The following is a 25,996-nucleotide window of genomic DNA, read 5'->3' as shown; positions in this document are numbered from 1 at the left end:
AGCATAAAATAATTCTTAGCAAAATGTACCATCCAAAGAAAGCCTAATTGGTGGCGAAAAAAACAAGCTATAGATCATGTTGTTGTGATTAGTAGTTAATAAGTTATTGGTGAAAGAAAGTGAGGAGCGCTGATGGGTGAAAATTGCTGTGGTACAGAAGGGGAAAAAACCTCTCAGTGATCAAAATGTCAAAAAGGAAATACTTACCGAAGGAGAGGCAATCCTCTGGATCCTACAGAGGCCTCCCGCACTCCATCCTCTGCTCCCCCGTTGCTGTCCGCAGACCCTCCAAAGATTTCTGACAATGGCTTGTTGGAAAACTGATTGGGACCACCTCCCAATTCAAGCATGGGAGTGGCTGTACTGCGCATGTATGAGAGGCTCCGTGCTGCTACACTCAGCAAAGCACAGTACAGCCACACCCAGACTTGAATAGGAGGGCAGCCTCATTCAGATTTCTGACAAGCCCTTGTCAGAAATCTTTGTGTGTGTGTGTGTGTGTGTGTGTGTGTGGGGGGGGGGGGGTGGGGTCTCCAAGCGGCAATGTGGAAAGCCTCTATAGGATCCAGAGGCTTCCCTCTTCTCAGGTAAGTACGGCATGCGTTTTTGTAACCAAGCTTTTCACAATCTGCTGGTAAAAATGAAACTAGCAGTTGTTCTGAGTGTTTCCTATATACAGTAGAATCCCTTTATAGTAAACTCCAAGGGAAAGGGAAAAATAGTTTTCTATATCAGAAAAGGTCATACTCCAGCACATAAAGTATATCGTAGTACTGTAGGTTAATTTAGTCAATAATTGGGAATGATTTCTTCTTTTCAACATTTCAGCAAGCGGGCACAGACAGTGTCTAAGCTACATCAAAAGGCACAGTGCTCAATTTGCAGGCAATAATCATGCAAAAGCTTGCACAGGAAGCATAGGTCTCACTAGTTAATGCAGGTACAGTACTGATAGTGTGCTCTTCTGTCCACATTTCTGTGCAGCCCGGATGATGCTGTAGCATTGCAGCCATGCACAAGCAAGTCACAGATGACAGTTACGTCCCTCAGTATTCAGGCAGCAGCTTAAACAGGAAGCATAAGTCTCACCAGTTAATGCAGGTACAGTACTGATAGTGTGCCCACATGTCTGTGTAGCCTGGATGAGCTGTAACATTGCAGCCATGCACAAGCGAGTCACAGATGACAGGCACCTCCCTCAGTAATCAGGCAGCAGCTTACACAGGAAGCATAGGTCACACCGGCTGGAGCTTTTGAGGTAATCCACGCAGGCTCAGAGTAGTGTGTAGATAGCGAGTAGGCTACAATTTTCTGTCAGCCTGGCCACATGACCACAGCTCATGGGTCTCTGACTGACATATGATGCATGATCCTGCCCACTTTCCACTATAGCCAGATACAGAATACTGCAGGCCAAAAAACAGGTTTACTCTAACAGAAGTTCTATTATATCAGAATTTACTATATCAGGCATTACTCCCATATACTTATAATGAGGTTTGGCTGGGACCTGGACATTAGTTTACTATAGCCAAATGTTTACTAGATCAGGGTTAACTATAACGAGATTATTCTGTAATAATTTTCCACACTAAGAACATCATTATAGCTTCCAACAAACCCGAGATCTTTCATGTCTGACAAGTACTGATTTATTTCCAAAGCATTTCCCACAATTAGAGCATGAATAGGGTTTCTCACCAGTGTGAGATCTCTCATGCCTGACAAGGTGTGATTTATGCCCATAACATTTCCCACACTCAGCACATGAATACGGCTTCTCACCAGTGTGAGATCTGCTGTGCACATCAAGCAGCCATTTACTCCCAAAACCTTTCCCACACTGAGGACACGGATATGGCTTCTCATTTGTGTGTGATCTCTCATGTGCAACAAGGGTTGATCTATGTACAAAAGTTTTCCCACACTCAGTACAGGAATAGGGCATCTCACCACAGTGAGAGCTCTTATGTGCATCAAGTTGTGATTTCTGTGTAAAACATTTCCCACACTCAGCACATGAATATAGATTCTCACCAGTGTGTGATCTCTCATGTGTGACAAGGTTTGATTTCTGTGCAAAACATTTCCCACACTCAGCACATGAATATGGCTTCTCACCCGTGTGAGTTCTCTCATGTCTGACAAAAGTTGTTTTCCAAACAAAACATTTCCCACACGCAGAACAGGTGTAAGTCTTTCTACCAGTTGGAGCCCTCCGCTGGGTATGTGGCCCCTCAGGGTTAGACAGGTGAGAGGAGTCTGGGGGAATATTTGGGGTAACAAGGATATCTGCAGGTGACTCTTGTCCAGTGACATCATCATACGTTGTACAGTCTGTGGATACAGAGAGACGAGTCTCTGAGAGGTTCCTGATGCCGGGACTCCGTCCTGCAAATAGAGAAACATCATCACTTCCTGTTAGTGAATTCTGAGGGGAGGAACAATTATCATTAGGGATGGTCAGCGAGCTGCTGATAACTCCAAAATGATGCAAAGATGATGCAGATTGGAAATAGACGAAATGCAGCAACTGAATAACTTTGTATATTTAACAAAACATTTGCACCATCTCAGAGTAATTGGCATGTGACTGACCATCAGCCTGACAGAGAGCTGCAGAAGGTTGCACTCACTACAGGCGGCCAATCACATGACAATAACTTTGACTTATTTCCACATTTTATGAGAGAGTTCTGCGGAGTATACCAACTATCATTAGGGAAGCTCATCGAGATCCTAAGAATTCAAAGTTGATGTAAATGTTGGCAATGTTATGCAAATTTAGGCAGCTTGTAAATAGACCAAATACAAGCTTTGCATAAAATAAGCATAACATTTACATCAAGCTGAATTATTAGCATCTGAATTCCCATCTTTGGTTGCCAGCCTGATGTAGGACTGCAAAAGGTGGGCCCTTAACAGGCGGCCAATTATATGCACTTCCTGTCTATTGGGCTCCATGCTCTTTGCATCTCATTAACCATCCCTTGTGCTCATATGCAACTTACACACATCTATATGTATCTGTACTTGTCACTGGCTGTGTTGAACTGCTCATGCATCTCCCCATTGTTGTATGTTTTACATGTCGTACAGTACTATGGAATATGTTGGGGCTCTATAAAAATATTAATAATAAAAAATTAGCAGAGATGTCCCTGGTGAGCTTGTGTTGAGCCTATAATGGACCACTCTCTGCAAGCCCTGTTGTACGTGAAAATGCCGGTAGATCAGCAGTACCTGAAATACTCAGACCACGTTCACAGTCACTTCAATCCCCTTTCCCCCCTGTTCTGATGCTCTGTTGGAACTGCGACAGCACCCACCATAAGCCACACACACTATCAGCCAATCATTATTTCAAACCTACGGGAAGGTTAGTAGATGGTACTGGAGGTTCGGTAAGCATTAAATGTAGTAAATACAGCACGGGGTGGGGGGAGGGGGTTGAGATGGTGCACACTATATAATGTTTTCTTTTTCTACAGATTTTTTTTTAATACAATACATTTTCCTGATTGATAGTATTATTTGAAATATCAAGTGAATCCACCATACTCTATTCAATTTCTCTAAAACAAGATCAGAATTTCTTTGCTGTGCCAATTGATGAAGTAATACAACAAAGAGGAAAATGTATTTTTTCTCATTTACATTTTTTTTCTATAGAACCAATGCAAAAAAAACAAACAAAAGGGAAAATCAAATGTTTTGGTTAAATTGTGTATGGACTCCTTTAAGGTACCCATACAGACATTTTCACAAGCGATTCCCAGCAGATTCAATCACTCTGATTCAATCTGCCAAAAACTATTGATCAGACGTGACAAAAAGTTACTGTGGTTTGGGGGTGGGGATGGAGTTGCAGTTGAACAATGGGCCATATTGTTAAAGAGACACTGAAGCCTAAAAAAACCCCTGTTTTACTTAACAGTCTTCTTAAGCATTAATGCCCTACCTGAAACGCTGCATCCCTGCGGCTGAACTCTCAATTAATACCCCCGAAATCCCCGGGGAAAGATTTGGAGCTTTGGGCAGTAGCTCTGCCTCTATTCGCGTCAATCTGCGCTGATCTCCGCCTCTCCCCGCCCCTCTCAGTCTTCTTTCACTGAGGAGGCGGGGAGAGGTGGCGATCAGTGCAGATTGATTGGTCTGGAGGCAGAGCTACAGCCCAAAGCTCTGCCTCCCCGGGCAGTAAAATCCACGACCTGGATATTCGTGGATTTTTGCCCCTGGATTTCGGGGGTTTTAACTAAGAGTTTAGCCGCAGGGATGCGGTGTTTTAGGTAAGGCATTCATGCTAATGAAGACTGTTAAGTAAAAACAAAAGAAATACAGAGAGCCCAATATAGTGTAGTATGCAAAACAAGGGCAGGCACTATTCGTGACCTTGAGACTATACTGTGTACTCCTATCTGTTTATTGCCTGAGGAAGCGGGAACATACCCGTGAAATGCGTTGCACTGTTTGTGTTTTGGAGTATATTAATAAACCTGTTGTCATAAAACTGATGGTATCTTGTCTGCTTCGGGGAGGCGAGTCCACCACCACCTCCTGAGGGATTTTAAGCCTTTTAGAACCTTTTATCCTGCTGGCGCCTCTGTTCACTCTTACATTGTTAAGCAAAAACGGGTTGGTTTTTTTTGAGGCTTCAGGGTTTCTTTAAGGTGTGATGGACATCACAAGGCAGGTGGAATTGGCCATCGCTGGGTGAATTAATCCACCAGGCACAGGTTGGGGATCGGGCGCCTTTGTACACATGCCAGATTATCGACTGGGGTGGTAGTTATCGGCTGCCTCAGCCAACTTTGATGCAGTTTAAAGCCTCAGACACACGCTTGATTGAACAATGCAACACTCCAGCTCAATCAGGTTTCAATAGATGTTATGCTGGAATCAGAATCCAATCAGATTCCGATCAGAGAATAATGTATTAGATAGGCACATCGGCTCAAAAAAAAAAAAAAAAAAATGTTCTCAGACATAATTGAGGTTATATCTTCAAACACACTCCTAAGTCCCACCCAGATTCCAATTCATGCAGAATTATATTTTTACCCAATCACAGTGCCTTTATTTTGGATAAGTCACACACACTATCACTGTGCACTTATTGCAGCCAATCACATTGCAGAATTGGTCATGGCTGACATTTTGGTTTTAAAGTCTCACACATATGAGGTCATATCTTGCACATGCACAGTCTATAGCAACCAAACAAACACATGCTTTCTACACTTTAAATGTGGTCTATGCTACTAGAGAGCAGTGACTGCATAGTACACTGGATAAAGACACCACCTCTGATGTAGGAGAGCGGGGTTTGCATTCTGACCGGGGCCAGCACCTGTTTGGTAAGTTCTTTTTTTTCCCCAGGAAGACTCAACAGGGTGGCCTACAGAGTGCCTTCTGTGGCTGAAGCTCCCAGGCACGGAGTCAGACAGGAGAAAAGCACTATATGAGTGTTACCATTTCATCTAACACTAATGCTTTCTTTAAAGGACATCCAAGGTGAAAATAAACTGATGAGATAAACAATTGCATCTATCCTCCTTCTACTAAAAATTACTTTTTTTTAGACATCCCACAGGTTTAGTTTATACTTCAATCCGTTTTTTTATGTTTTTACAGTTTAATTGTCTCTGCTCAATGACACCTTCATTGAAGTGCCAGAGCTCAAATCTATGAATGATTGACCCTTTTTAGCTCTTTCCTGCTCTCAGAAGTCATTTACTGACAGGAAAGTGTATAATGGCTGTAATTACTTGTCAGTGAGGATTAATCTATAGCCCGACCCAGTCCCGACCTGGACAGAAACTGTCACTTGCATACCTGATATTTAACTCTTTCAGGCAGAGAAAGAAAAAAAGGAACACAGCCTAGTTATTTGTGTGCTTGGCACTGTACATACACGTCTTTCTCATCATGTCACCTCGGGTATCCTTTGATAAATACCACCTCTATTCTTATACTTGCATATACCCATGTCTGAACTGATCTCCACCACTAAAACCTATCCTACAATCTGTGCAAAGGGGCGTTCATTTTCTGGTGTATAACAATAAAGTTATTTACATTTATTCTATGTATAATGCTGATTACTCACCTATCCTTCCCTCTGTAGCAGCATTGTCCTCTTTACTTTTCCCCATCATGTCACCCTCCTCCATAGACTGCTGATCACTCCTCATATATGTCTCTTCTTATTCCTCTTTACTTGTCCCCATCATGTCACCCTCCTCCACAGACTGCTGATCACTCCTCACATATGTCTTCTCTTCTTCCTTTTTAATTATCACCGTCAAATCACCTTCCTCTGTAGACTGCTGATCACTCCTCACATACGTCTTTTCCTCTTCTTCTTCTTTAATTATAAACATCAAGCCACCTTCTGCTGCAGAGTGCTGATCATTCCTCACATATGTCTCTTCTTCTTCCTCTTTAATTGTCCTCATCATGTCACCCTTCTCCATAGACTGCTGATCACTCCTCACATATGTCTCTTCTTCTTCTTCCACTTTATCTGGTCCACTTATAAGTTCCTCCTCCTGAATATATGAATTAGGACCAAACATTTCTGTATAAATTAAGAAGCGACACAGTACAATGTAATGTTACACAGTTTGGTGTCTCTGGGGACCCTCAGCCCTGCCTACCTGATAATGGTGGGGGATGGTAGGATCTTCCAGTGGACAAACAAAAGAATAAAGAGGACCTGTACATCTCTCTGGTGGGTTTCTGTTACTGAATCCATCTGTAGGAGACACACACACACACTGACTGAGTACATTGTCTCTGTGTGATTATCAGATAATAATGGATTTAGGTGGAGCCTCCACACTGCTCTTTTTTGAAAAGTCTCCTCTTACCCGGTGATGTGAGGGGCGGCTGTTTCTCCATCATGGTGTCCTTGTAGAGGTCCTTGTGTCCTTCCATATACTGCCACTCCTGCATGGAGAAATACACATCCTGACACCTTATAGCAACCTGACACACAATGATAGTTGCCACTCAGACACACCCCTTGCTGTTACTGCATAATGTCCCATAATTCCCAGCAATTCTCACCTCTCCTATCAGTAGCTCCATCATCTTCCTGATGACTTCCAGAATCTTCTCCTTGTTGAGTTTCTTGGAAATCTGTGAATGGCGTGAGGGCACCGTGATGGTCACATGATCACCAGACTTCAGATGAAAACTCTGTATGGAGAGAAACACAATCAAGTCACATGACTCTCACAGGCTCCTTTGCACCTTGTTGAGCATGGAGCTGAAGGAATGTGAGTGATGTTATAGGGAGGAGCTGCAGAAGTGCGAATGACCTTTGGGCAGGATCTGTAGGAATGTGAGTGGTGTTTGGGGAGGAGATGCAGGAATGTGAGTGACGTTTGGGGAGGAGCTGCAGAAATGTGAGTGATGTTATAGGGAGGAGCTGCAGGAGTGTGAGTGACCTTTGGGCAGGAGCTGCAGGAATGTAAGTGATGTTTGGGGAGGAGCTGCAGGAATGTGAGTGACCTTTGGGCAGGGGCTGCAGGAATGTAAGTGATGTTTGGGGAGGAGCTGCAGGAATGTGAGTGTTGTTATAGGGAGGAGCTGCAGGAGTGCAAGTGATCTTTGGGCAGGAGCTGCAGGAATGTGAGTGGTGTTTGGGGAGGAGATGCAGGAATGTGAGTGACATTTGGGGAGGAGCTACAGGAATGTGAGTGATGTTATAGGGAGGAGCTGCAGGAGTGTGAGTGACATTTGGGCAGGACCTGCAGGAATGTGAATGGTGTTTTGGGGAGGAGCTGCAGGAATGTGAGTGATGTTTGGGGAGGAGCTACAGGAGGATGGGTGACGTTTGAGGAGGAGCTGCAAGAAGGTGAGTGATGTTTGAGGAGGAGTTGCAAAAAGGTGAGTGGTGTCTGGGGAGGAGCTACAGGAAGGTGAGTGATGCTTGATAGGAGCTGCAGGAATGTGAGTGATGTGTGGGGAGAAGCTGCAGGAATATGAGTGACATTTGGGGAGGAGGTACAGGAATGTGAGTGACATTTGGGGAGGAGCTGAAGGAATGTGAGTGATGTTATAGGGAGGAGCTGCAGGAATGTGAGTAACCTTTGGGCAGGAGCTGCAGGAATGTGAGTGGTGTTTGGGGAGGAGATTCAGGTATGTGAGTGGTGTTTGGGGCGGGGGGAGCTGTAAGAAGGTGAGTGATGTTTGGGGAGGAGCTGCAGGAAGGTGAGTGATGTTTGATAGGAGCTGCAGGAATGTGTGTGATGTTTGGGGAGAAGCTGCAGGAATGTGAGTGACATTTGGGGGCGAGCTGCAGGAATGTGAGTGGTGTTATAGGGAGGAGCTGCAGGAATGTGAGTGGTGTTTGGGGAGGAGCTGCAGGAATGTGAGTCATGCTTGGGGAGGAGCTGCAGGAATGTAAGTGATGTTTGGGGAGGAGCTGCAGGAGTGTGAGTGACCTTTGGGCAGGAGGTGCAAGAATGTGAGTGATGTTTGGGGAGGAGCTGCAGGAATGTGAGTGACATTTGGGGAGGAGCTGCAGGAATGTAAGTGATGATATAGGGAGGAGCTGCAGGAGTGTGAGTGAGCTTTGGGCAGGAGCTGCAGGAATATGAGTGACATTTGGGGAGGACCTACAGGAATGTAAGTGACATTTGGGGAGGAGCTGAAGAAATGTGAGTGATGTTATAGGCAGGAGCTGCAGGAATGTGAGTGACCTTTGGGCAGGAGCTCTAGAAATGTGAGTGGTGTTTGGGGAGGAGATTCAGGTATGTGAGTGTTGTTTGGGGAGCTGCAGGAATCTGAGTGGTGTTTGGGGGAGGGGGAGGAGCTGCAGGAATGTGAGTGATGCTTGGGGAGGAGCTGCAGGAACGTGAGTGATGCTTGGGGAGGAGCTGCAGGAATGTATGTGATGTTTGGGGAGGAGCAGCAGGAGAGTGAGTTATGGAGGAGCTGCAGGTTTTTGTGAGTTATGTTTGGGGAGGAGGTTTGCAGTGAAAAAAGTCATATGCTACATTTAGTTTTTAGATGGCAGCAAAGAGTAAAGCAAAAATGTAAATCATATTGACATGGAGGACACAGAGGTACCAGGCATAGACTGACACACTGTTATAGTGTGTCAGTAGACAGAAGATGTCAGTGCTCTATAAATACGTAATATGGTAGGACATTGCACTAAATTATGACTATTGTAACAGTAACATGGCTACATCTCACATTCCCTGGGTACATAGTGTGTTTATACCTCATTACAGGCACACTGTGCAGTCACATTACACACATCACACCCCTATTACTTCTCCCATTCCCTGTATACATAGTATGTTTATACCTCATTACAGGCACACTGTGCAGTCACATTACACATCACACCCCTATTACTTCTCCCATTCCCTGTATACATAGTATGTTTATACTTCCTTACAGGCACACTGAGCAGTCACATTACACACATCACGCCCCTATTACTTCTCACATTCCCTGTGTACATAGTTTGTTATACCTCATTACAGGCACACTGTGCAGTCACATTACACATCACACTCCTATTACTTCTCACATTCCCTGTGTACATAGTGTGTTTATACCTCATTACAGGCACACTGTGCAGTCACATTACACACATCACACCCGTATTACTTCTCACATTCCCTGTGTACATAGTGTGTTTATACCTCATTACAGGCACACTGTGCAGCCACATTACACCCCTATTACTTCTCACATTCCCTGTGTACATAGTGTGTTTATACCTCATTACAGGCACACTGTGCAGTCACATTACACACATCACACCCCTATTACTTCTCACATTCACTGTGCACATAGTGTGTTTATACCTCATTACAGGCACACTGCGCAGTCACGTTACACACTCCTACTTCTCACATTACCTGGTCTGGTCAGTCCCAGCTTTAAAGGACAACTGAAGTGAGAAGAATATGAGGGCTGTCATATTTGTTTCCTGTTAAACAATACCAGTTGCCTGGCTGTCCTGCTGATCTATTTGTCTGCAATATTTGTCTAAGTAATATCAGAAACACGAATGCAGCTAATCTTGTCAGATTTGACAATATCTCAATTTCCCTGACTTCACACCCTGAGAAAGCCCATTAGGTGACACATGTAGGAGGGAGGAGTCTCGGAAGGCCAGCCTCAGCTACCACCATGTCTGCATGCTAGCCCCAGCTGGTCCCTGCTGTCACGCTGGACGGATGCGGGTTGATCGCAAACTGGCTCAGTTATCAGCAGGGCTGTGGAGTCGGTCCAAAAATCCACCAACTCCGACTCCTCAGTTTAGGATTCCACCGACTCCGACTCCACGACTCCGACTCCTCTAATTTGCATATTACAATTTTGTTGATTAAAAGTATGTAACATGAAATTCGTCTCTTAACTGCCAACGCTTAGGAATTTTACAAGACAACTGAAGTGAGAAGGATATGTAGACTACTAGACTACTATATTTATTCCCTTTAGACTAAAACTAGTCCTTGGTAAGAGTACTTGTAAAAGGTACAAACCGGAACAAAGAACATCTATCAGGCCCTAGGCAATGTAAGTGTGGGTACATGTAAGAATGATGTGCAGGTACTCTGCAGGGGAATGAGGAGATTGTAAACAGACAACACCTCTGTGTTCAATGTGCACAGCATTCTCAGTGGATTCCCTGCAGCTCTGTGGGGAGTGCATATGTAGAGTATAGTACTACTGTGTAACAAAGTAAACCTGAGACAGATGAAATTAAAGTTTTATACATACCTGGGGCTTCCTCCAGGCGCCTTCAGGATAATCAGTCCCTCGTTGTCCTCCTCCGCCACCTGGATCTTCTGCTATGAGTCCAGGTACTTGAGCCAGTCAGGCGTAGTGCGCATGCACACACTCCGCCGCCAGGAGCATACTACACCTGTGCAGCACTATTGCGCAGGTGCAGAATGTTCCTGGCTGTGGGAGCGGCATGCGGCCGGACAGCGCTGACTGGCTGAATTACCAGGACTCACAGCAGAAGATCCAGGTGGTGGAGGACAGCGAGGGACTGATTAGCCTGAAGTGGGCTGGAGGAAGCACCAGGTATGTATAAAACTTTACTTTTCATCCGTCTCAGGTACCCTTTAATTTGTAGTCACCAAACCAAATTTTAACAACATATCAAATTATTTGATTTCATCAGCAAAGGGAGTGCATACATTTGCATAAATCAGCATCAATGCCGAATTATTTCCATCTCGTTGACCATCTCTATTAGTGACACAGCTACACATCAGGCTTTATTCTTACAGCATAGATGTTATTTAGTATATATAAGAGATTCCTGTGTACACATCATATATACTGTCACAATCAGATATGTATATCTGACTTTAAAAATACGGGGACTGCTTTAATGAAGCAGCACAAGTAACTAATTTTGATTGGTTTATTTCATTTTTGTGGACTAAGCACAGCTATTACTGTATATATACTGTATATATACATTATTTTAATGACTATTATCTGAGAAATAGAACGTTTTATCATATTTTCTATTTTAATTACAGTTACAAATTCATTAGGAGTCGGAGTCGGTGTATTTTTTCCCGACTCCGGGCACCCAAAATTGCCCGACTCCACGACTCCGACTCCACGACTCCGACTCCACAGCCCTGGTTATCAGGGATCTGCGCCCTCAGTAAGCAAGGATTACTCTGTCCAACAAACTTTGTTGCAGGACTTGTGGGCACACGCAGCTTTACTATCACACTGCATAGCTTGGGCTGCCGGCTTATGCTACTATGCGATGTTTCTACGCAAAGCTTGCTTAAAGGAACTCTATAGATAACATGTTTTTTTAACCTGGGATTGACAGAGTTCCTGAAATGTAGATAAAAAATGATTAATACATTTCACTTGCTTACCTCTTTTGTTTACTGTATCACATTTCTTTCACTCTAAACTGACCAAATCTGACGGCCCAGTGAACCATGAATGGAGGGGGATTCCCTCACACTACAGTTGTTAATCCTGTGTATGAGAAGGCTCTCACTGGCAGCTGCTTGTGTCTTTGAGCTGTCTGCAGAGAGCAGTGGAAATGTAACTTGTTATAAACATTTGTAATTGTGCATGAAACCTGACTGGCTGTGCAGTGAAGCAGACACCCCCTTTTGCAAATGATTTGTTCCAATAGAGCTAAATCCTACACACAATAAATTAAAGCTTTTGCCTCTGATATTTAACATGAAATGTAGGAAAATGTTTACACATTTTCGAATCTGATCAGAGAGGGATCATATGGCTGCCTTTACTGAAAACAGATTGTGAATCGATTTCAGCATGAAATCGATTCACCATCTGTGAAGCTGCCGCCGCCCCCCGGACCCCTGCATACATTACCTGATCCGGCTGGCGCGAGTCCCCTGGTCTCCGCTGTATTCTTCTCCGCTCTGGGCTCCAGCTTCACTGTACTTCCTGTCCGGGGAAGTTTAAACAATAGAGGGCGCTCTACTGTTTAAACCTCCTGCCGGGACAGGAAGAAGTGAATGCTGCTGGACTCGGGGGCCCAGCGCAGAGAAGAAGCAGCGGTGACAGTGGGGACTCGCGCCGGCCGGATCAGGTAATGTATTGCCGCTAGCATCGGTCATCGGGCATTCGAACGCACTCCCGACCCGCCGTCGATCGAGGGAAATCTTCCGTACGGACAGGAAAGACTGGAATGATCTATTTCGAATGGAAATCGATCGTTCGTCAGCGTTTGTGCAACGATTTCACAGCCGATTCGATCACACTGATCAAATTGGCTGTATATCGGCGGGAAAATCGGTAAGTGTATGGGCCCCTTTATCCGAGGCTCCAGAAGCTTCCAGCAAGGCCTTTGTTTCAATAGGTAAACAAGTCCATAGACAACTCAGCAGTTATCACCTTCAGCTATCTAATGCTGGGAATACATGATGCGATTAGCCGCCGGATCGACTCCTGCTGCGTCCCCCCGGCCGTCCGGATCGATTCCCGCTTGTCCCCGCGGGCGCTTCCTTATCTGCCGCTCGATTCCCTGCTATTGTCTGCCCGCGGGGATCGAGCGGGAAATCGATCCGGCGGGTTATCAGACCTGTCGGAAATTATCAATCGAGCCATCAGCAGCTCGATTGATCAAAAAAACAAAACGTGTATGCCCAGCATGTCAGCAACAATAGAAGCTCTTAATTAAATTAGCTGGCCTCCAGAGTATATAATACACATGATACATTACAGAAACATTACATTTTACAGTACACAGCATAGTAAGATTATAGGTTTTGCAACACTATCCTGCCTGGATGATGGAAAATGCTATTGCACTTTAACTTAAGAATGCTGTGCGTATAGCACATGTAAACTCTATCTGCCGCTGGCATTTGTACATTTCGTCCTGGAGCATGGAAGTGGTGCAATCTACCACTAAGCTTAAGCGCTTGGGGAGCCCTTTATAGCTGAGCTTATTGCAGCCCACACAGAAGTCCTGTATGTTGTAAGATTGTGCACATTATCACTTGAGGCTTATAGCTGTTGGCTTTTGACATGAAGGTCGTGTGAGTATGTGTGATGTGCATGTGTGGGGTGAGCCCTGCCATTCCGGAACTGAAGATAAGAAAAAAGCAAAAAGTTTCACTTGCCTGGGGCTTCCCCAAGCCTCCAGCAGCCGTCCTGTCCCGTGTCGGTACTCCAAGATCCTCCGTTCTCCGCCACCAGCTAGTTTCTACCATCAACTTGTAAGTCGACGGCAACTGTGTCTGCGCGCCCCGGGCTACGCATAGCTTTCTTCACTTCCCAGCCCGCAATAGCGTCCTGTGCTATTAGTGCAGGATGCTATTGCATGCTGGAATGCGAAGAAAGCTACGCATAGCCCGGTGCATGCAGGCGCAGTTGCCGTCGAGACGGAACTGAAACTTTCTGGTGACAGGAGAACGGACGATCTTGGAGGACCAGCACAGGACAGGACGGCTGATAGAGGCTTGGGGAAGGGGCTAATCCTTAAAAACACTTAAAGCGGAACTGAAGATAGGAAGAAAGCAGTTTCACTTACCTGGGGCAGGTAAGTGAAACTGCTTTTTTCCTATCTTCAGTTCCGCTTTAAGTGTTTTTAAGGATTTTAGTTTTCTAGGTATTTGTTATCTGTCGATGGAAACTGTCCACAATAAAGTTTGTATTGTTTTTTTTTTTGAACTTTTAGGCCTGAATTTGCTTTGTTTCCTCTAGTGTAATGAGTTCTATGACTTGACTTACAAGCCCACGACTAATCAGTATTTCTGCACCTGAGGTAAATCATAATTGGTTGCCCGGTTCATGAAATACTTGGATTGGTTCCATGAGGAGTTATTTAACTTTTTTGTAACACCAGGAACAAGCATGCAGATAATCTTGTCAGATCTGACAATAATGTCACAAACACCTGATCTGCTGCATGCTTGTTCAGGCAGGACTGTGGAGTTGGTACAAAAATCATCCGACTCCTCAGTTTATGAAACCACCGACTTCGACTCCAGGTACCCAAAATTGCTCGGACTTCTCGACTCCGACTCCAAAGCCCTGAGTCCAAGGTCTATGGCTAAATGTATTAGAGGCAGAGGATTAGCAGGATAGCCAGGTAATTGTTTAAGATAAAATAAATTTGTCAGCCGCCACATACCTCTCCCTACAGTTGTCCTTTAATCTAAATACATGTATAAAAAACAGTGATCTCCCAGGATCCTTCTCACCTCTCCAGTCAGCAGATAGATGATCTCCATAGTGAGGTTGAATAGCCTCTTGGTCATGTTACTCTGGTCCATGTCCATCCTCAGCGATGTGGTCATGTGATCTGTAGAAGACGCTACTCTCTGTGCAGCAATAAGTAGGTGAACAACATCTTGTAGACTTCAATCTTTGCAATGAGTTGGGGGCTGGGTATGTATATCATAACACTAGTCAGTCTTGAGAAGAGGATATGTTACATGCGGTGCCCATACACCTTGATGTACAACAATTACCTGAAAATATAAATATCTAACTGTCATCAAGATGATCATGATAATATAACCTCCTCTGCTACCAGTCAAAGCAATGTCTCCCTCTATTCATTCCCAATACCTGTCCTCCCCTCACCAAATATGTACTCATCCTCCACCCTAATACTTATCCTCCCCCCTCACCACAATACATGTCCTCCCCTTCTCCACTATGTGCTCTTACCTCACCAGAAAAACTGTGAGTGCCCCCCCCCACCCCAAGTACCTACCCTACCATACTATATGCACTTTCACAATACTTCTCCTCCCTCACTATGTGCTCCTCTTTCACCCAAATACCTGTCCTCCCCTCCTCTATGATGTGCTCTTCCCTCAACTCAATACCTGTCCTTCCCTCCCCCACAATGTGCTCCTCCCTCAACCCAATACCTGTCCTCCCCTTAACCACTTTATGCTCCTCCCCCACTCCAATGCCTGCCCACTCATCCCCCACTATGTGCTCCTACATCACCCCAATACCCGTCCTCCACGATTTGCTCCTCCCCCACCCCAATACCTGTCCTCCTCTCTGCCAATATGTGCTCCTCCCCCACCCCAGTACCTGTCTTTCCCTCCCCCACTAGGTGCTCCTCCCCCAACCCAGTACCAGTCCTCCCCTCCTCCACTATGTGCCCCTCCCCACCCCAATACCTATCCTCCCCTTCCCCACTATGTGCTCCTCCCCACCACAATACCTGTCCTAACCTCTGCCACGATGTGCTCCTCCCCCACCCCAGTACCTGTCCTCCCCTCCTCCACTATGTGCTCCTCCCTCACCCAATACCTGTCCTCACCTCTCCCACTATGTGCTCCACCCCCACCCCAGTACCTGTCCTCCCCTTCCCCACTATGTGCCCCCCCCTCCACTATTCCCTCCTCCCCAACCCAATACCTGTACTCCCCTTCCCCACTATGTGCTCCTCCCTCACCCCAATACCTGTCCTCCCCTCCTCCACTATGTGCTCCTCCCCCACCACAATACCTGTCCTCCCCTCCCCCACTATGTGCTCCTCAACCACCCAATACCTGTCCTCCCCTTCCCCACTATGTGCTCCTCCCTCACCCCAATACCTATCCTCCCCTCCTCCACTATGTGCTCCTACCTCACCACAATACCTGTCCTCCCCTCCTCCACTATGTGCTCCTCCCCACGCCAGTAACTGTCCCCTGCTACATGCTGCTAAAAATAATAATCTTCAAAGCATTCATATCACCTCTTCGACCGAGCACTGATGTCTGCACCTCCGTTGTTGACAATCCAATACTTCCGGATTCCTGACAGTTTGTGCTGCCCAAGTGCATTTTTAACTTCTGGTATGTGGCTTTGTTTCCGGCGGGAGAGTCTGCCATCTTGTGGTGAATTAGGGAACTGCTGTGCTTTTAGTGAATTGAATCCTCTACTCTCAGCTTTCTGCTGGCTCTACCATCCCCACGAAAGAACACAAGTAATGCAGCAAACCCAGCCTGAAACTTTATTACATATACATTTCTATGAGGACTAATAGGCAGATTGAGCTGCTTCAGGGACCAGAATATGCAGGAGTGTGGTTAGCACAGCAGAAGGGGGAGGAGGGGGGCACACACCTATTTGTGGTGGAGAGTGGAGCTGGCAGAGGGCGCACACACTGCTTGTATGTGTCTGGGGGGCCCATAGTGGGTGCAGAACGTTGGAGCCACAAACACAAAGGAGGGAATAAATAGGTCTGGGGGGCCAGAATATCGGAGTCCTGAGAACAGAGGTTTTCATACAGGTCTGGGGAACCATAGAGGGACCAGAACATCAGAGCCCCAGTGACAAGGGTAGCCATACACAGGACTGGGGGACCATGGAGGGATCAGAGCCCTGAGGACAGAGGTGGCCATATACAGGTCTGAGGGATCATGGTGGGACCAGAGCACTGAAGTCCTAAGGACAAAGGTGGCCATACACAGGTCAGGGTGACCATAACATAATGGGAGTGTGAGTAGACAGCTTCCACTTCCATTATTTGTGAGTTCTTAAAGTGCTTAAAGTGGACCTGAACTCTTGCACAGGACTGAAGAAATACATAGAGGAATGCACCCTGTATGTATTTAGAGAGTTTAGCCTGTTTAATTCCCCCTCATTTGTGTCTAATCACAAGTTGTAATCTGATCTTTCCCCTATGTCACATGGCAGATAAGGCCATGTAAAAGTGCAGGAGGTTAACAATATGTCTGCTTCCATGAATCAGGAAGTAGAAGCAGTGCAGATTTAGTTTATAATTTGTATCAGCAGTAACAAATACGTTTTTTGTTTAAAGGTTATTTTGCTGTTGCATATCTTTAAGAGCAAAGAGGACATTCGGAGTTCAGGTCTGCTTTAATACAGAGTTTGCCTGCCAAACTGCAAAACATTCACACCATTGGCTGCAATCCCCTGACATCACCTTTACCCCCTCACCCCGTTTCTGCAGGTTTATCATCGTGGACCATGGATTCTTCACCTGGCCCATCCACGCTCTCTTCCAGCACGGCTCTAATGTCACCGTACCGAGAGCATGGAGAGCTGGATGGGACTGCCCATCTAACCCACCCATCCAGTGCTCTATGCTTTGAGGGCAGTGATGTCAATGCAGGGCTGAAAGACAGAACAGATGGGGCTGCCTAAGATCCAGGAGGACAGGGATGGTAAGCAGGGAGAAAGGAGGAAAGAGGTGACCTGGACCAGAAGCCAGCACTATTGCACTGTAGTTCAGTGAGTTTAGTGTGTAAATACATGTTCGAGTTGGGATTTGCGGGTTCGCTTGTGGGTCTGCTGGTTAGCCAGAAAGTAGCACAAAAGGAGGTTTTACAAGTGTACTGCTCTGTGTCAAGTACGTCCAACATTTTTACTAAAATGGGGGAGATCTTAATTTAGACTGAAACCAAACCATACTCTGCTGGGATTGGGACACTACAGCTGGGATTTCAGGCAAGGCACACTGTGACATCTCTTGTCCTTTGGTCAGGTTTCCTGAGTATGCAATCAATCTGTGCACTTAATAACATTGTATTAGGCTAGGGCCCCCCAAAGCTTTTATGAAGTTACAGAGGGACCATGACGACCCCATCCACAGTGAAACCAGCTTTAAACACAGCAATCCCAACTAGCTACAACCATGGGCTTGATTCACAAAGCCGTGCTAAACAGCACGTGAAGTGCCGTTCGCAGACTTTTGCGCGCGCAAAAGTCTGCGATTGCACGAATCGCAGCACTTCGTGCGTGCAAAAGTCCGTGAACGGCATTTCACGTGCTAACTGTTTAGCACACCCGTGCTAAACAGTTAGCACGGCTTTGTGAATCAAGCCCCATATGTGATTTATACAAACCCAGATCACAGCTAAGCTATGGAGCCAACTGCAGTTCTTGTAGGGTTCAAAGGTTGGTGGAGACCTTAAAGCAAATGTGAAGCAGAAAATAAAGTTAAGTTTTTATACTCACCTATGTAGAAAGAAGGCTCTGAGAGCCTTTTCAGTCTCTCCCCATTCGCTCGGTCTGGCACCTTACTCAGAGGAAGCTACTCATTCTTCTAGCTCTTTAGCTTCCCAAGTGCTTCTGAAGTGCTTCTGAAGATGGCCACTTCCGTGCAAGCCCCGACTCACGTGCGTGCACTATGGATGCACTTGTCTTGGAAAGTACTTGAGGACACAAGTACTTCCAATAGCGCCGACATCTTCCACAGCGCTTTACAGAGTATATATTGTCTTGTCACTTAACTTTCTATCAAAGGAGCTCACAATCTAATCCCTAGCATCGTCATACGCCTATGTATGTATTGGGTAGTGTACATCTCATAGTCTAGGGCCATTTTTTAGGGGGAAGCCTATTAACTTATCTATATGTTTTGGGGATGTGGGAGGAAAACAGAGTGCCCAGTGGAAACGCACACAGACACGGGGAGAACATACAAACTGCATGCAGATAGTGCTCTGGCGGGGATTTGAACCGGGGACCCAGCACTGCAAGGCTAAACCACCGTGCCTCACTTCAGGTTCACTTAAAGGAATACTGTAGGTGGGGTCGGGGGAAAAAGAGTTGAACTTACCTGGGGCTTCAAATGGTTCCCCACAGACATCCTGTGCCAGCGCAGCCACTCACTGATGCTCCGGGCCCCTCCTCTGGTTCACTTCTGGAATTTCCGACTTTAAAGTCAGAAAACCACTGCGCCTGCACAGCTGTGTCCTCGCTCCCGCTGACGTCATCTGGAGCGTACTGCGCAGGCATGGCTATACTGGGCCTGTGCAATACACTCCTGGTGACGTCAGCAGGAGGGAGGGTGTGGCCGCACAGGCGCAGCGGTTTTCCAACTTTAAAGTTGCAAATTCTGAAGTGAACCAAAGGCGGGGCCGGAGCATCGGTGAGTGGCAGTACTCCTACAGTACCAACAGGTGGCACTCCTACAGTACTCCTTTAAAATACAAATAGCAGCAGGTGACTGCATGATTAATAATGTCCAGGCAGTTTAGTAGGAGTGCCACCTGTTGGTGCACAATAGAAGACATTACGCAATAGAAGAAGGTGAAATAACATCGATAATGTTGAGAAAATGCTGCAGGTTGACACCTCCTGGTCAGCAGATATGACATTCTAACACCACCTGTTGGTGCAACAATGCAGAGCCAGACTCCTTGCGTGTGAGTACAGGATTGTCATCCAAGCCACGGAGGAGACTGAAAGCACACTTCTGTAGTGGCCCTGGGGTATTCTGTATCAGAATCAGAGTTTACTTGCCAAGTGCGACCAAAGTCACACCCGGAATTATTTATAGTTCACACGGCATAGAAACAAGAAATAAACAAAGGAGAGAAGAAACAAGAAACAAAAGCAAAAAAACAAACAAACAAACAAAAAAAAAAAAGAAAAAACAGCAATAAAGCAGCACTGCCCAGACATAGCACCAGTTTTTCAACCTAGGGGCCTTTTAAAGGGGCACTATAGTGAAAATGTTTAAAATTTAAAATCTGTGCAAATAAACAAATTATAAGTACATTTTTTACAGAGTAAAATGAGCCATAAATTACTTTTCTCCTATGTTGCTGTCACTTACAGTAGGCAGTAGAAATCTGACAGAAGCGACAGGTTTTGGACTAGTCCATATCTTCATGGAGGGATTCTCAGGAATTTATTTACTTTCAAAAGCACTCAGTTGAATGGCTGTTGCTCTGTCCAACTGCCAAAAAAACGGTGTAGCAAGCAGGGAAGCTAGCCAGCATCATTGTTGAAATCCTTTTTAGGTAATATCTTTACAAAGAATAAAAGCCTTGCTGAGACTCCCCTATGAAGAGATGTCTAGAAGACTAGTCCAAACCCTGTCGCTTCTGTCAGATTTCTACTGCCTACTGTAAGTGACAGCAACATAGGAGAAAAGTAATTTATGGCTCATTTTACTCTGGAAGAAACATACTTCTTATTTGTCTAGGTTTGCACATATTTTACAATTTACAATTTTTCGCTATAGTGCCCCTTTAACTAGTTTCTCTATAATGCTGTAGTGTCACTTGTGAGGAGTGCACGATGATTTGCGGTCCCACAATCACAGCATGAATATTACATTCAGTGATAAATACAGTGTATGGCACGTTGTGACTTATTTCCCACACTCAGTACAAAAATGGCACATTGCGATTTATGTCCATCTTTCCCACACTCAGTACAGGAATGGTACGTGGTGATTTATGTCCATCTTCTATCCCACACTCAGTACAGGAATGGTACGTGGTGATTTATGTCCATCTTCTATCCCACACTCAGTACAGGAATGGTACGTGGTGATTTATGTCCATCTTCTATCCCACACTCAGTACAGGAATGTTACGTGGTGATTTATGTCCATCTTCTATCCCACATACAGTACAGGAATGGTACGTGGTGATTTATGTCCATCTTCTATCCCACACTCAGTACAGGAATGGTACGTGGTGATTTATGTCCATCTTCTATCCCACACTCAGTACAGGAATGGTACGTGGTGATTTATGTCCATCTTCTATCCCACACTCAGTACAGGAATGGTACGTGGTGATTTATGTCCATCTTCTATCCCACACTCAGTACAGGAATGGTACGTGGTGATTTATGTCCATCTTCTATCCCACATACAGTACAGGAATGGTACGTGGTGATTTATGTCCATCTTCAATCCCACACTCAGTACAGGAATAGTACGTGGTGATTTATGTCCATCTTCTATCCCACACTCAGTACAGGAATGGTACGTGGTGATTTATGTCCATCTTCTATCCCACACTCAGTACAGGAATGGTACGTGGTGATTTATGTCCATCTTCTATCCCACATACAGTAAAGGAATGGTACGTGGTGATTTATGTCCATCTTCTATCCCACACTCAGTACAGGAATGGCACGTGGTGATTTATGTCCATCTTCTATCCCACACTCAGTACAGGAATGGTACGTGGTGATTTATGTCCATCTTCTATCCCACACTCAGTACAGGAATGGTACGTGGTGATTTATGTCCATCTTTCCCACACTCAGTACAGGAATGGTACGTGGTGATTTATGTCCATCTTCTATCCCACACTCAGTACAGGAATGGTACGTGGTGATTTATGTCCATCTTCTATCCCACATACAGTACAGGAATGGTACGTGGTGATTTATGTCCATCTTTCCCACACTCAGTACAGGAATGGTACGTGGTGATTTATGTCCATCTTCTATCCCACACTCAGTACAGGAATGGTACGTGGTGATTTATGTCCATCTTCTATCCCACACTCAGTACAGGAATGGTACGTGGTGATTTATGTCCATCTTCTATCCCACACTCAGTACAGGAATGGTACGTGGTGATTTATGTCCATCTTCTATCCCACACTCAGTACAGGAATGGCACGTGGCGATTTATGTCCATCTTCTATCCCACATACAGTACAGGAATGGTACGTGGCGATTTATGTCCATCTTCTATCCCACACTCAGTACAGGAATGGTACGTGGTGATTTATGTCCATCTTCTATCCCACACTCAGTACAGGAATGGTACGTGGTGATTTATGTCCATCTTTCCCACACTCAGTACAGGAATGGTACGTGGTGATTTATGTCCATCTTCTATCCCACATACAGTACAGGAATGGTACGTGGCGATTTATGTCCATCTTCTATCCCACACTCAGTACAGGAATGGTACGTGGTGATTTATGTCCATCTTCTATCCCACACTCAGTACAGGAATGGTACGTGGTGATTTATGTCCATCTTTCCCACACTCAGTACAGGAATGGTACGTGGTGATTTATGTCCATCTTCTATCCCACACTCAGTACAGGAATGGTACGTGGTGATTTATGTCCATCTTCTATCCCACACTCAGTACAGGAATGGTACGTGGCGATTTATGTCCATCTTCTATCCCACACTCAGTACAGGAATGGTACGTGGTGATTTATGTCCATCTTCTATCCCACACTCAGTACAGGAATGGCACGTGGTGATTTATGTCCATCTTCTATCCCACACTCAGTACAGGAATGTTACGTGGTGATTTATGTCCATCTTCTATCCCACATACAGTACAGGAATGGTACGTGGTGATTTATGTCCATCTTCTATCCCACACTCAGTACAGGAATGGTACGTGGTGATTTATGTCCATCTTCTATCCCACACTCAGTACAGGAATGGTACGTGGTGATTTATGTCCATCTTCTATCCCACACTCAGTACAGGAATGGCACGTGGTGATTTATGTCCATCTTCTATCCCACACTCAGTACAGGAATGGCACGTGGTGATTTATGTCCATCTTCTATCCCACACTCAGTACAGGAATGGTACGTGGTGATTTATGTCCATCTTCTATCCCACACTCAGTACAGGAATGGTACGTGGTGATTTATGTCCATCTTCTATCCCACACTCAGTACAGGAATGGTACGTGGTGATTTATGTCCATCTTCTATCCCACACTCAGTACAGGAATGGTACGTGGTGATTTATGTCCATCTTCTATCCCACACTCAGTACAGGAATGGTACGTGGTGATTTATGTCCATCTTCTATCCCACACTCAGTACAGGAATGGTACGTGGTGATTTATGTCCATCTTCTATCCCACACTCAGTACAGGAATGGTACGTGGTGATTTATGTCCATCTTCGATCCCACACTCAGTACAGGAATGGCACGTGGTGATTTATGTCCATCTTCTATCCCACACTCAGTACAGGAATGGTACGTGGTGATTTATGTCCATCTTCTATCCCACACTCAGTACAGGAATGGTACGTGGTGATTTATGTCCATCTTCTATCCCACATACAGTACAGGAATGGTACGTGGTGATTTATGTCCATCTTCGATCCCACACTCAGTACAGGAATGGTACGTGGTGATTTATGTCCATCTTCTATCCCACACTCAGTACAGGAATGGTACGTGGTGATTTATGTCCATCTTCTATCCCACACTCAGTACAGGAATGGTACGTGGTGATTTATGTCCATCTTCTATCCCACACTCAGTACAGGAATGGTACGTGGTGATTTATGTCCATCTTCTATCCCACACTCAGTACAGGAATGGTACGTGGTGATTTATGTCCATCTTCTATCCCACACTCAGTACAGGAATGTTACGTGGTGATTTATGTCCATCTTCTATCCCACATACAGTACAGGAATGGTACGTGGTGATTTATGTCCATCTTCTATCCCACACTCAGTACAGGAATGGTACGTGGTGATTTATGTCCATCTTCTATCCCACACTCAGTACAGGAATGGTACGTGGTGATTTATGTCCATCTTCTATCCCACACTCAGTACAGGAATGGTACGTGGTGATTTATGTCCATCTTCTATCCCACACTCAGTACAGGAATGGTACGTGGTGATTTATGTCCATCTTCTATCCCACATACAGTACAGGAATGGTACGTGGTGATTTATGTCCATCTTCAATCCCACACTCAGTACAGGAATAGTACGTGGTGATTTATGTCCATCTTCTATCCCACACTCAGTACAGGAATGGTACGTGGTGATTTATGTCCATCTTCTATCCCACACTCAGTACAGGAATGGTACGTGGTGATTTATGTCCATCTTCTATCCCACATACAGTAAAGGAATGGTACGTGGTGATTTATGTCCATCTTCTATCCCACACTCAGTACAGGAATGGCACGTGGTGATTTATGTCCATCTTCTATCCCACACTCAGTACAGGAATGGTACGTGGTGATTTATGTCCATCTTCTATCCCACACTCAGTACAGGAATGGTACGTGGTGATTTATGTCCATCTTTCCCACACTCAGTACAGGAATGGTACGTGGTGATTTATGTCCATCTTCTATCCCACACTCAGTACAGGAATGGTACGTGGTGATTTATGTCCATCTTCTATCCCACATACAGTACAGGAATGGTACGTGGTGATTTATGTCCATCTTTCCCACACTCAGTACAGGAATGGTACGTGGTGATTTATGTCCATCTTCTATCCCACACTCAGTACAGGAATGGTACGTGGTGATTTATGTCCATCTTCTATCCCACACTCAGTACAGGAATGGTACGTGGTGATTTATGTCCATCTTCTATCCCACACTCAGTACAGGAATGGTACGTGGTGATTTATGTCCATCTTCTATCCCACACTCAGTACAGGAATGGCACGTGGCGATTTATGTCCATCTTCTATCCCACATACAGTACAGGAATGGTACGTGGCGATTTATGTCCATCTTCTATCCCACACTCAGTACAGGAATGGTACGTGGTGATTTATGTCCATCTTCTATCCCACACTCAGTACAGGAATGGTACGTGGTGATTTATGTCCATCTTTCCCACACTCAGTACAGGAATGGTACGTGGTGATTTATGTCCATCTTCTATCCCACATACAGTACAGGAATGGTACGTGGCGATTTATGTCCATCTTCTATCCCACACTCAGTACAGGAATGGTACGTGGTGATTTATGTCCATCTTCTATCCCACACTCAGTACAGGAATGGTACGTGGTGATTTATGTCCATCTTTCCCACACTCAGTACAGGAATGGTACGTGGTGATTTATGTCCATCTTCTATCCCACACTCAGTACAGGAATGGTACGTGGTGATTTATGTCCATCTTCTATCCCACACTCAGTACAGGAATGGTACGTGGCGATTTATGTCCATCTTCTATCCCACACTCAGTACAGGAATGGTACGTGGTGATTTATGTCCATCTTCTATCCCACACTCAGTACAGGAATGGCACGTGGTGATTTATGTCCATCTTCTATCCCACACTCAGTACAGGAATGTTACGTGGTGATTTATGTCCATCTTCTATCCCACATACAGTACAGGAATGGTACGTGGTGATTTATGTCCATCTTCTATCCCACACTCAGTACAGGAATGGTACGTGGTGATTTATGTCCATCTTCTATCCCACACTCAGTACAGGAATGGTACGTGGTGATTTATGTCCATCTTCTATCCCACACTCAGTACAGGAATGGCACGTGGTGATTTATGTCCATCTTCTATCCCACACTCAGTACAGGAATGGCACGTGGTGATTTATGTCCATCTTCTATCCCACACTCAGTACAGGAATGGTACGTGGTGATTTATGTCCATCTTCTATCCCACACTCAGTACAGGAATGGTACGTGGTGATTTATGTCCATCTTCTATCCCACACTCAGTACAGGAATGGTACGTGGTGATTTATGTCCATCTTCTATCCCACACTCAGTACAGGAATGGTACGTGGTGATTTATGTCCATCTTCTATCCCACACTCAGTACAGGAATGGTACGTGGTGATTTATGTCCATCTTCTATCCCACACTCAGTACAGGAATGGTACGTGGTGATTTATGTCCATCTTCTATCCCACACTCAGTACAGGAATGGTACGTGGTGATTTATGTCCATCTTCGATCCCACACTCAGTACAGGAATGGCACGTGGTGATTTATGTCCATCTTCTATCCCACACTCAGTACAGGAATGGTACGTGGTGATTTATGT

The 25,996-nt window shown here is 45.2% G+C and overlaps 3 protein-coding genes across 4 annotated transcripts in view; all 3 read right to left on the bottom strand.

The window, feature by feature from the left end:
• LOC137535270 (zinc finger protein 892-like) overlaps nt 1–16,277 on the bottom strand; it is a 46,285-nt gene extending 30,008 nt beyond the window's left edge. Inside the window, exons 1-3 of one of the 2 annotated variants that reach the window (XM_068257089.1) lie at nt 16,205–16,277; nt 14,703–14,972; nt 7,072–7,203 (exon numbers count right to left, since the gene is read on the bottom strand). In XM_068257089.1, the coding sequence (XP_068113190.1) occupies nt 7,072–7,203; nt 14,703–14,798 (228 nt within the window). In that variant the 5' untranslated portion in view covers nt 14,799–14,972; nt 16,205–16,277. Of the gene's footprint in view, nt 1–7,071; nt 7,204–14,702; nt 15,113–16,204 lie in introns of those variants that run through there. The other variant, XM_068257090.1, reaches the window with a different exon arrangement.
• The window catches only part of LOC137537096 (zinc finger protein 208-like), a 220,123-nt gene that overhangs the window by 151,289 nt on the left and 42,838 nt on the right, over nt 1–25,996 (bottom strand). The gene's annotated exons all lie outside the window — the stretch shown is intronic.
• LOC137535273 (gastrula zinc finger protein XlCGF17.1-like) lies at nt 502–6,275 on the bottom strand. The gene is made up of 2 exons (XM_068257092.1): nt 6,110–6,275; nt 502–2,391 (listed from the first exon to the last, which is right to left on the bottom strand). The coding sequence occupies exons 1-2, from the start codon at nt 6,192–6,194 to the stop codon at nt 1,604–1,606; spliced, it is 873 nt and encodes a 290-aa protein (XP_068113193.1). The 5' UTR covers nt 6,195–6,275; the 3' UTR covers nt 502–1,603.

Source organism: Hyperolius riggenbachi, chromosome 10, assembly GCF_040937935.1.
Source record: "Hyperolius riggenbachi isolate aHypRig1 chromosome 10, aHypRig1.pri, whole genome shotgun sequence".
Classification (NCBI taxonomy): domain Eukaryota; kingdom Metazoa; phylum Chordata; class Amphibia; order Anura; family Hyperoliidae; genus Hyperolius; species Hyperolius riggenbachi.
The sequence above is the reverse complement of the archived record's forward strand: the minus strand, read 5'-3'. Positions and strand labels throughout refer to the sequence as shown.